Consider the following 12,976-nt stretch of genomic DNA (forward strand, 5'->3'; position numbering starts at 1 on the left):
AAATCTGCCAGAGAATGTGTTGATTTCAAAACAAAATCCAATGGGCAGTGGGAACGTTTCAACCACTCAGGTCACCAGGCCCAGATGAATTCTTTCCAGCTCTACTACAAAAAGCAGGAACGAGTTTAATTAGATTCATATGCAGACTGTTTAGAGTGAGTCTAGCATCAGAAATCATTCCTAATGGTTGGAGGACGTGAAACAGTGTCAACTCGTGAGGGTGGTAGAGAAAAACTCTACACTTTCAGTACATTGCTCTCTGGGTCTGCCAGGATATTAGAGGGACTTTTAGCAATATCTTCAAATTCAAAGTTAAAGCTGCACAAGAGCAAAACACTGAGAGCACCATATCCAGATGGATTAAGACAATGCTAAGCAAAAGAAAGGTAGAAGCCACCATTATTAATGATTTTTGAAAAAATCATATTTCTGTCATCAGCTGTACAATTATATTTACTCTCTACTGGTTTTGGTTATTACAACCATCATCACAGGAGAAAAATAGTGTACACTAATGGATCAAAAATACATTTTTGTCAAATATGACTCACTCAAATGTACAACATACATAGCTGTCATAATAGTCTGAACACATTCCACATAAATGTGCTGTGTTTGGCACAATTACAGTAATGCACACTTGGTGAAAACTCCACATTTAATAAGTGTACAGTTATCATGAAGTGTATAATACTGTACTTGTGCCAAGGCACAGCCCACTACTGTGGAACCTAGTGGTGAATGAACTCACTGAAGAATTAAATACTGCAGGCTAGTTTTGGCAAGGAGACACAGATGATTTAGTCACAGTAATAAATGGTAAATTTGTTAGTACTGTTAGAGCAATTGCTTAATTTGCAAAACTTATGCAGAAAACAGGATCTAATGGTCAGTCTCAAGAAAACTGCTGTAGTATCATTTACAAGGAAGCATATGCCACACAATACTGGAATCTCAATCCTCTCAATAAGAACTATGAATCTAATTTATTAGTCTCATAATGTACATACCCTAAATCATTTGAGACACACAAAGGAGACACATCAAAATTGTGATAAAAGTTCATCATAAACATAAAACAGCTGATGTTAAGAAACAATATCATAATATAATAGAAGTTTGTTACATATACCACAATAAGATCTAACACTGTATTACCCCTCACTCAAATTATCATTTCATCCTCTATGAATTCTTCCATAAAATAGTAGCATTTATCCCACAAAATCTGCTTTAGCCTTATTTTTAAAACCTCTGGCTTCATATTAAATATGTTTTTGTTGATTAACTTGTTACATGTTGTCATCCCAATATACTCTGCAGACATGCGTATAATTTCAGCTGGTGTGTTGGTAGCACAAAATTATTTTTATTTGACATGTTATATGTGTAGTTAAAATGATTCTCTTCAAATAATGTTTGTCTGCTGTGTAGGAAGATCATAATTTCCTAAATGTATATGGAGAGAACATTTAGGATTTGTAGTTTCTGAAATAATGGGGATCAAGATTCTCTTTGCTGACCAGTGCACATCTATTTGACAATTTTCTTTTGCAATTTCAGTATCAGAGATACACTATTTGAACTTGACCAGAAAATTATACTATATCCAATGTAAAACTCAAAATAACTATGATATGCAATTTTTCAAATAAACTAAGCAAAACTGCTTAGTTTATTTGTCAGGCAGTCAATATGCGTATTCCAGCTTAAATTCTTGTCCACATTTAGTCTCAGGAATTTGATCATCTCAACTTTTTCTATAACTATTGTTGTGTTTTTGTATGTTCCACAAATTTAGAATGTTTGATTTTGAAGCGTACCATGTGGGTTTTTGCAATGTTCAGTTCAACCCATTTAACTGGAACCAGTTTTCTAGGGTATCCATCATGCTTATGATGGAGCTCAGAATTTTTTCTGTGTTGTCACCTTCAATTAAAATAGAATTCACATCTGCAAACAGAACTGATGGGTAATTTGTGTATTTATGGGTAAGTCATTTACATAGAACAGGAACTGGATTGGCCCCAAAATTGAGCCTTGAGGCATGCCTTGTGATACTATATTCCATTTAGAATAATAATTCACTGCATTTGAGGTGATAGTTACCCTACATTTTCTGTTTTGAAAGTAAGATATGAGCCAATTTAGAGCATTGCCATTAATCCCATATTTGTCTCATTTGTAGATAAGCAAGGCATTGTTCATGGAGTCAAATGCTTTTGTAAGATCAAAGAAGACACCTGCAATTTTACTCCTCTGATCCAGCAATTTGCATATCTTTTCAATAAAGTTACTCACTTCATCCAGAGTGTTCTTTCCTGGTTGAAACCCAAAGTGGTTACTTCGTCATTTTTTACAACAAAATTTTAATCTAGTTTCCAGCTACTTTCCTTAACACTTTGGACAGAACTGGAAGAATAGAAATATGGTGATAGTTTCCCATATGTTCCCTCATCCCTTTCTTGAATGGAGGTCCGACTCTGGCATATTTCAACACATCAGGAAAGCATCCCTGTTCAAAAGATCAGTTGAATATTTTAGTTAGGGAAGGTACTATTATGTCACACACTGCTTTAACCACTGTGTAGGTATCCCAGCCTACCCTGATGAGTTCTTATTTCTTTAACAATAATACAACATTTTCCACATTGCTTATTGTGACTTACCTAAAATCCATGACAAATTCAGCTTCTTGGCGGAGTCCAAAAGGATTTACTTTACTCTGATACTCTGCTACACCAACATCTGACTTTGTCACATTTATGAACAATTCATTTAAACACTCTGGCACTTGAGCTGGGTTTACAATAATGCTATCATCTACTTTAATCCTAGATATTTCATTACTACTAATTCTAATGTCTAACTCTTATTTGACAACGGACCACACTGCCTTTGTCTCGTAGCATACAGATGTTAATCATTTTGTTAGAGTACAGGAGACACATTAAAATATGGTTAATACAATTTCACTGATGTAAAATTGTAATTAATAATACGGAGTAATATTTAAATATTGATGTAACTCTTTTGCAAAAAGATACCTTTTACATATTCACATACCAAGAAAATTGACAAACTGCATCCTGCTCAAATATTCAGTTAATCATTTACGAAACTTTCAGCTGAGTAGTAGCACCACTGAAGCAGAGTATCATGTAGCTTTCTTTCAGTGAATCTAGGTTCATACTCAGAATCTTCTTGGCATTTTGTTTGTTGTAAATTTTCATTCCCATATACTCGGAAATCTGAGCATCTAAGTTTAAATGATAAGCAGAGAGTTTAAAATTTTCTTTATTTATTTGATTATAATTGTAATCAAAGCAGTTCTCCATGCTCCATTCTAAACTGCTACATAAACAATGATAATACCATGGATAGCTGGAGTGGGTGCTTAACAATTTCAGATTTTTAAATGGTAGGTGGCATGATTTCCTTGGATGCAGAGCGCATGTTTCCAATAATTCATTTCCACAATTTTAATATGCACATTAAGTTGCTTGAATTTCTCCAAAAACAATAGCAACCTTGTAACTGACAGGAAGTAGCTATGATATGCAATTTTCCTTGTGTTCATATCAGAGGCTTTAGCTAAAATTGCATCACTGAAAGAAAGCTACATGATACTCTGCTTCAGTGATCCTTTGCAAATGTAAAGCCACATAGTTTGTTTACTTGAAATTCCACATATTTGTTCCAATTTAAATTTTTGTCAACGTTTAATCCTAAAAATTTCACAGAATCCACTTTTTCTAGATTTTGATTTTTATGGTTTATTTTAATTTCCTGGATTGTTCACCATTTGTTATCAGCTGGATCACATGGGTTTTTGGGACTGTTCATGGTTAATACATTGAGGTGAAATCATGCCTCTAAATGATATATTGTATTCATGATGCAGACACAGATAGTTTCTGGCTCATGGTCCTTAATACAGATATGTCATTTGAAAATAAAACTTATGTGGTATTTATATTGATTGATAGGTCATTAATGCAGAATAGAAATTAAGTTCCATAAGATTTCACACACTCACAAACAAACACACACACACACACACACACACACACACACACACGGAATAGAAACAAAATAGGTCCTAGGATAGAACCTTGAGGGACACCTTGTGTTACTGTCTTCAATTCCGAAAGAATAATTTGTTACATTTGTAGAGACAATCATTCTTTCTTTCCCATTGCACAAGTATGACGTAAGCCAATGTAGAACAGTACCCCCAGTTCCATAGCTGTCAAGTTTATGTGTAAGAAGTGCTTAATTTAGTGTACCAAAGGCTTTTGTGAAGTCACAAAAGACCCCTGGAACTTTATTTTTGTTGTCTAATGATGTGCTAATCTTGTCAACAAACTTGTTAATTGCATCTATAGAGATTTTTTGACACATGAGGCCAAATTGATTTTTCAAAATAATCTCATACTTTTCAGTAAAATTTTGAATATGGATAGCAAGAGCGTTTTGGAATACTTTTGACAGAATTGGAAGAAAGAATTGGGATGATAATTTCCCATACTCTTTCTTGATCCTTTTCTGAACAGCAGTTCCACTTCTGCATATTTCAGTACCGGTACCTCTGGAAAACATCATGGTTCAAAAGATTAGATTATTTTATAGATAATGGGAGTCCTATTATTTTATACACAAATTTAAGAACTTTTGTGTGTATCCAGTCCCAGCCTGCAGAATTTTTCGTTTTTCAATGTTAATATAATATTTTCTACTTCCAGTGCTGATACTGTTTAAAATTTGTGACGCATTCGGACATTTGATCTACTCTGAAGGGACATACTTTGTTGTCATAATATGCAACACTGACATCTCACTTTGCTACATTAATGAAGAATTCATTCAAGCATTCTTAGATCTGAGCTGTATTTACAATAACCTCATCATCAAGCTTGTTTGCACAAATTCCATGGCTAGGGGCCCCAATACCTAATTCAGTTTTCACAACTGACCACACTGCATTTGATTTATTCTCATGTCTTAAAAATAAACTACTTCTTGCCATTTGCTTTGCTGCCTTACTGACTTTCTTAAATGTAATTTTATAGCATCTAGCACATTCAACAAATCAGTAGTTTTATTATATCTTGGTTCACTATGTAGCTCTCTCTTCTAAGCACTAGAGATTTCTATACCTTCAGAGATCGATTTCAATTTTTCTGTCATTTTATTAAAAGAAGTTTTAGGTGGAAATGTTTCACTGAAAACATTTACAAAATTAAAATTTGCACTACTTGAACTACAAGTCATACAACTTTGCTTCCGCCATTTTTTCTCCAAGATTTGAAGCTTTAATGAAAAAAATTGGTTACACATGTATCATTCAAAGTATTTTTCATAGATGGCCCCTACTTCCTGCCATCTTTTGGGCAGTGTACAAATCCCACATTGAAAAAATTGTTCATCTTTTGAAGCGATCCATGAATCGATCCAATATATGACTTACTCATGAGATTGCAAGTGTTGGTCAACCAGGCCATGCGCCATTGATCTAAACAGGTGATAGTCAGAGGGTGCAATGTCTGGACAATATGGTGGGTGGGGTAGGACTTCCCATTTCAATGTTTCCAAGTACGTTTTGACCTCTTTTGCAACATGGGTTCAAGCATTGTCCTGCTGCAAAATCACTTTATCGTGCCTCTCATTGTATTGCGGCTTTTTGTCTTTTAATGCTCTGCTCAAATGTATTAATTGCATTTGATAATGAGCACCTGCAATTGTTTCACTTGGTTTTAACACCTCATAGTACATGACACCGAGCTGGTTCCATCAAATGCAGAGCATGATCTTGGAGCCGTGAATACTTGGTTAGGCTGTCAACATGGAAGCATGGCCGGGATATCCCCATGATTTTTTGCATTTAGGGTTATCATAATGAACCCATTTTTCGTCCCCGGTCACAATGTGATGCAGAAATCCCTTCCATTTTTGCCTCTGAAGCAACTGTTCACAGACACACAAACGCCGTTCAATGTCTCTTGGTTTCAGCTCACACGGGACACAAGTTCCTTCTTTCTGAATTGTGCCCATAGCGTTGAGTTGTTTTGAAATGGCTTGCTGTGTCACTCCCACTAATTGTGCCAATTCTTGATGAGTTTGATGTGAGTCTTCACTCAGCTATGTCTCCAATTCTGCATCTTTGAAAACATTCTCTCTTCCACCATTATGCCAGTCTATGACGCTAAAATCACCATTCTTGAGGCATTGAAACCACTCACAACACGTTCTTTCACTAATACCGTCCTTACCATTCATACCTGAGAGCATTCAATGAGACTCAGCTGCTGTTTTCTTCATACTGAAACAAAACAGTAACACCTCCCGCAAATGACGAGAATTAGGCTCATAAAGTGACATTTTCAATCAAGAACAACTTTATGATGAAGACACAAATTGAGTAATGTCTGAATGAGGTTATGTTGACTCAGGTCCAAGCTAACTGCCTGAGGTCTGCGATCAGTTTCTTTCGACCACTACTTACCGTTGTCACTACCTATCGGCAAACGGCTGAAGCAAAGTTGTACACCTTGTATTTTGCTCAAAGTGCCATTCTATCTCATTCAGCCTGTCATGATTGTGATCTGGCAGCTCAACGAATAATGCTGAATGATCAGAAACTCATAATTTCAAACAAAATTTTTGTACATCTTTAAAAACACAATTCATTAATAATTCATTAAAATTTTGTCAATACATGTATGTGACTGTGCATTTTCTCTCACTGATTTCAAAAAAATTAATTTGAAACTGTATTTTTTTTATTAAGTTAATGAATTTTAATGCTTCACCATTTTCACACTGATCTTGAAATTGGCAGCAGTTATATATATTTTTTTCTATTTCTTTTTAGTGAGGTGTTCTTGTAAAAACAAAATTTACATAGGAAATGCTCTGTTGTGTCTTTCCTTTGGATTCTATAAACTGGGATTATAACATTATTTATGTTACTTAATTAAACATACCAACCCCAAGAAAGTAGAATCCTCATTTAAATAGTTAAAGTCAGCTCTTACATGGTAATCTGAATCTGAATGGGGTAGCCCTGGACGTGAAACTATCATGGAACTCTCACATAAAGAATATACATTCTAAGGCAAAAGAACCTCTCATGAATATTAGAAGGGCCTGTAGTAAAAACTGGGGTATAGTGAATATGCTACACTGTAGTACGAGCTATGATAATTTATGGGGCTACAGCAGGGTGGAATGAAGTAGAACAGAAGGTGGCTGCTCAGGAGACTGGCAAGGTGCAGAGACCAGCCTGCTTAGCCATAACAGGCAGAACAAGCAGCACAACCACTGCTGGGGTGGAGATCTTTCTGGACGTGTTGCCATTATACCTTTGGGTTTCAATGGAGGTAGGGGTACTCAGTTTAAAAACTGAAAGAACTAAATACCTTAAGGATACCCAGTATCTCACACACCAGTATAGTGAGTGCGGTAAATATGGGAATGGTCAGGGAAATACTGGCTGAGCATACAATAACTTCTAGCTTCTTCAATAAACCTTTCAGTGTAACTGTTTGAAGGAGGGAGCAGTGGAAGAATGAACCCCAAAACCATTCAGGATACATAGGGTACAGACTATACTAGAGAGAGCAATCTCTCTAGAGAAGCTGCTCACTTTATTCCATATGGGAATATCTGCTATCAGAATGTACACAGAGGAGTACTTGTTTAGGTGCTACATGGATCATCGCATCCACAGTTATTCAGAAAGCCAGGTGGCTCTATCAGCCCCTCCAACAAGATCAAAGAGAGATGCAGAATGCCATGAAGCCATTGTGAGGCTAGTGAAATGCAAGAGGGTAAACCTGCTGTGGGTTCCTGATCACTCAGAAATTCATGGCAATGGACAAGCTAATAGGCTGGCCAGGACAGGTGCTATGACTCCATTTTGTGGCGTGGGATCTATTCTAGCCATCATTAATGTGATATGAAAATCAAAATTATGTAGCTCGATCAGAAGGTAACACACAGAATATTGGACTATTATCTGAAAACAAAACTGTGGCAAGTTAATGATGCTGAAGGCATGTTCTGAGAGAAGTTCTATAATCCTGTACTTGAATAGGAGACAGAATAAAGTGATGGTAAGACACATGACTGACCATGAAAACTTTAAGAAACACCTATATACTATGGGTATACAGGAAGGACCACTAAGTGTAAACTATGTGGTGAGGAGGACGAGACCACACCACACCTAATCTTCCAATGTGAAACACTGGTGGGCAAAAGACACAGTATATTTGGATCATTAAGTTCTGAAAAAATCATGTTGAATAAGGAATTAGTAAAGCATCTCCTTCAACTCTTTATGAGTGCCAGTTAGTTTTACTAGAATCACAGGGGGCGAAAATGCACAATAAAATCAGTTTTAGTGAGGGCAACAGTGTCTTCCTGTGCTAATTAAATCGAATCCATTGTAACAAAAGAGGTGCTCAAATCTTATATATGCAGGGATAAAATTATTCATACAGTTTATTTCATGTGAGAACATAAAAAATTGTAACAGACTTATGCAGCTTTGATGAAGTTTACTGAAATTGCACATAGATTACCTTTTGACTCTGGTGTCACTGATGCCACTGGTGTACTCTGACCTTCTCCAATTTTGGTAAAAGCAGTAACCCAGAACTCATATCTCAATCGTCTTTTAACTCCAGGAAGAGTAAATCGTAAATCTGACATTGACAGATGAAGGGCTGAGCGAGCATCTACTTGATGCCCATTATCTACAATACGTATGTAAATGACATACTTCACTATAATGCCATTTGGGTGAGTTGGAGGTAACCAAGTAACCACTGCTGTATCTGGTGCTTGTAGTAGTGCTTTAATTCCAGCTGGAGCACCTGGAACTAAAACCATTTTAATAGCAAATAACCAAACTCATTTTTAAAAATGGATCAATTAATAAACATTAGGAAAGGTTATATTGAAGCTAGTCACATATATTACAAAGCTTACCATCTTCCTTTGTCATACAGAACACTTTTGGTGATTTTACACCATCACCAACACGAGTAAAGGCTAGTATCTGAACACTGTAGTTTGTGAATTTGAAAAGACCATGCAAAACTGTAGTAAGTGTTGGTGTCATTTTAGTCCTTGTTTCATCTATGTCTGTAAAATAAAGATATCCTTTGATAGAACACATCAGTGATCACAGTTCACAAGTTTATAACCATTATATCACATAAAATTACCTTGCTGTTGAGAGGGTGACACTGGTTCATAAATAAGTCTGTACCCTTGGATTACACCATGTACCAATGATTCTGGCGGAGGTTGCCAGCTGACTTGGAGTGATTCTGAAGACAGTGCTGTACATCGAACATCTCTGGGAGCAGCCTCTGGAACTACACAAATGAAAAAAGAAAGAAGATCAAGAAATGAAGACAAGAAGGGAATTATAGACTCACATAAATTTCCATGTATAACCAAGGAAATAATATGGTAATGTACAAATGATTTAAGGCATCCATGGCCACATAAAAAAATTGCAAAAATATAATGATCAAATTTCACAAAAAGCATAATTTACATTTGAATTGTGTACCAATAAATAAAACAGTTTTTGTCATGGAACAACCTTAAATTTTTGGCATGATCAATAGACAATAAGATCTCAATAAGAATGACCCAATAAGTGATCTTCAGGTGTGCACATTTCTTTTCCTGGAGATAAAGAGGGGTATTTGAAAATTATTGAAAAAGTGTTCCTTTCAAAACTAATTACATTCTTCGACAAGAATAATATTTCTGGATGTCAACATGGCTTCAGGCCACAGCGATCAATTGAAACAGCCACTTTCAGTCTGATAAACCATGTCTTAAATGCCGTGGACAACCACAGAAATATCTCAGGTTTATTCTTGGATCTAACAAAAGCTTTTGATGTGATTGATCATTTTATACTCCTGAGGAAGCTTGAATAGTATGGTGTAAGAGGTGTGCCAAATCAGTGGATTGAATCATATTTGGAATATTGCTCTCAGGTAACTGAAATTAAGTACACAGAAGGAAATGACCTCCAAGTACACCTTTCAGAATCATGTGGACTAAGCCAAGGTGTTCCACAGGACTCCATTTTAGGTCCCTTTCTTTTTTTGGTCTACATTAATGATTTCCCATCATACGTTAGGGATTTTGTACCAGTACTGTTTGCAGATGACACTAGTCTATTGACTGAAGGGAATGAAGAAGAAAATCTTACTGCATTTGCAAAAAATATTAAAAAAAGAGTGTCTGAATGGTTTACCAGAAACAGGCTAATAGTTAATCCCCAAAAAACCGTACTCATGAATTTCCACACTGATCAAAATAAAAATCTGGCACAACCTGTAATATGTATAGATAACCAAAACATTAGTGCCATCAATGAAACTAAATTTCTTGGGATTCATATCCAGGAGAATCTTAAATGGAGCACTCACATCACATCCCTAAATTCAAAACTAGCAAAAATGAGCTATGTAGTAAGAATTATCTGCAACAATACTAGTGTAGAAACAGTTAGGGCTGTATAATTTGCCCATGTGCATTCAATACTGAAGTACGGTATCATTTTCTGGGGAAATGTACACCAGGCCATAACAGTTTTCAGGAAACAAAAGGCTATTATAAGAATAATGAAACGAGTGAGCAGCAGAAAACCATGGAAACCCTTCTTTAAAGATCTAAAGATCCTACCCTATCCAAGATGGCCGCGAGTGTAGAAGTGTGTGAATCTAACTTGAGAAATAGTTATAGTTATGCTGTTAAAAAGGGTGTTTGTAAGAATTGTAACACTGCAATAACAACGCTAAAAGAACGAATTGCTAGCTTACAATTCATAGTCAGTTCCTTAAGAAGCGATATTGACTCACTCAAGAAAGAAAATCGGGATCTGCGATCGAAGCCAACACTAAGTGAAGTGATGCAAGACAAAAGTAATATATCGTCCGAGTGGGTAAAAGTGCCGTACAAAAATAGTGTTCCAACTACAAAAAGATCAACAAAATCTGCTAAAAATGTCACATTTTCGGAGAAAAACAAATATCATGTTTTGCAAACAAGTGACTGTGATAACGACTCTCCAAATGATCATGAAATTGAAAAAGACAGTGAACTGAAAATGAATAGCGTTTTTTCAAATAATGTCAACAACAAACACAGATCATCAGGGAAAAAGAGTAGTGTACTATTACTACAGACAGTCATGGCAGGTATCTATCCAGCATGCTCCGTGAGAAAAATCGCGACATAGCAGTGACTAGTGTAGTGAAACCGGGAGCGGGATGTAAAAATGTTGTAGACATTAACTCTCAGACGAAATTAATGCAAGAAAATGACTTTATCGTCTGTATAATGGGTTCAAACGATGTGGCAAAAAATGAAGCAGAGGTTTGCGTGAAAACGCTACAGAATTTTTTACAAGCCAATAAATGCAGAAACACAGTAGTTGCCACACTTCCTCATAGGCATGATCTGATTTATAATTCGTGTGTAAACAAAGAAATTCGGAAAACAAACATTAAAATAAGGAAACTGTGTTCTCAATACACTAAGTGCGATGTACTGGATATAAGCAAGCTACATGGAAATCTGTACACGAAGCATGGAATGCATTTGAACTATGATGGGAAAAGATTTGTTTGTGATCGTGTTAGTGAAATAATCAAAGAAAGACTTGTAAGGGATAGAACAATTGATCAGCTTCCTGAACATCCTTCCAACAGCGAGGAAAACAAAATAAACAAGAAAGAAGAACGAAAATACAACGCTGCTGACGTTCCTAATTTAAACTAGAGGTATGTGATGCTGTAAATATGATTCCCAATTATCAAATCGTGAATACGCCCGAACTAAAAATTTATCACCATAATGTGCAATCCCTGCGTAATAAGATCGATGAAATTAACGTTCTATTAACACATGAACTTAATGATATCTCAGTGTTATGCATTTCAGAGCACTGGCTTAACCCAGAATTAATCCAGAATACGAAAATAAACAAATTTGTCTTGGCTGCTTACTACTGCAGGAATAACAGCAAACAGGGTGGGGTAGCAATTTACACAAAGGATAATGTAGATTTTATTAGACTACCTGACTTAACTAGGGCAATGTCGAAAAGGATTATGAAATTGCAGCTATAAAAATTACTCAGTTCAACCTGGTTATTGCTACAGTTTACCGATCACCGTCCGGGAATTTTGAACTTTTCTTAAACAAAATGGAGTCATTGCTAAATAAAGTAAATAAAATGGATTGTGAATTGATAATCTGTGGTGACTTCAATATTGACTTCCTCACGAATAGTGGAAATAGGAAGACCATTTTGAACCTTGCAACGTCCTACAATTTAAAGGCTGAAGTAAAAGCAGCTACCCGAGTATCAGAAACTTGTCAAACAGCTCTTGATCAGTTTCTAGTAAAGAAGAGTTTACACAACACCTCACTAAAAATTTTCAATGCAGGTTTTAGTGATCATCTTGCTCAAATATTAAGCATAAAAGTACAAGGCAGTATTATTAACAACATGTCTTTTAGAACAGCATATCGAAGCTATAATCAGCATAATGTGAACTACTTCAACAACTTATTACAGAAAGAAAAATGGCTAGGAGTGTACAAAATGAACGATATAAATGAAAAATTCGACACTTTCATTGATACATTAACCCATTTCTTTGAACTTGCATTCCCACTGAAAACATTAACCATACAGGGAAACTCTAGAACAAACAGCTGGATCACAAAGGGAATAAGGGTTTCATGCCAGAAGAAAAGACTACTTCATGAAATATGTAACTCAAAAAATTCCTCACCTGTAGTACGCGCATACTATAAAAAATACTCCAAAATATTAAGAAAAGTAATAAAAGCAGCAAAAATAATGCATAATGATGAAATCATTTATAATTCAGCTAATAAATCAAAGGCTATGTGGAGTGTTATAAAA

At 35.7% G+C, this 12,976-nt stretch overlaps 1 protein-coding gene across 1 annotated transcript in view; it reads right to left on the reverse strand.

The window, feature by feature from the left end:
• LOC126184293 (Down syndrome cell adhesion molecule-like protein Dscam2) overlaps window positions 1–12,976 on the reverse strand; it is a 595,669-nt gene that overhangs the window by 106,557 nt on the left and 476,136 nt on the right. The window contains exons 19-21 of the mRNA XM_049926671.1: window positions 9,237–9,389; window positions 8,998–9,153; window positions 8,589–8,888 (exon numbers count right to left, since the gene is read on the reverse strand). Of these exons, the coding sequence (XP_049782628.1) occupies window positions 8,589–8,888; window positions 8,998–9,153; window positions 9,237–9,389 (609 nt within the window). The remainder of the gene's footprint in view (window positions 1–8,588; window positions 8,889–8,997; window positions 9,154–9,236; window positions 9,390–12,976) is intronic.

Source organism: Schistocerca cancellata, chromosome 4 (genome assembly GCF_023864275.1).
Source record: "Schistocerca cancellata isolate TAMUIC-IGC-003103 chromosome 4, iqSchCanc2.1, whole genome shotgun sequence".
Lineage (NCBI taxonomy): Eukaryota > Metazoa > Arthropoda > Insecta > Orthoptera > Acrididae > Schistocerca > Schistocerca cancellata.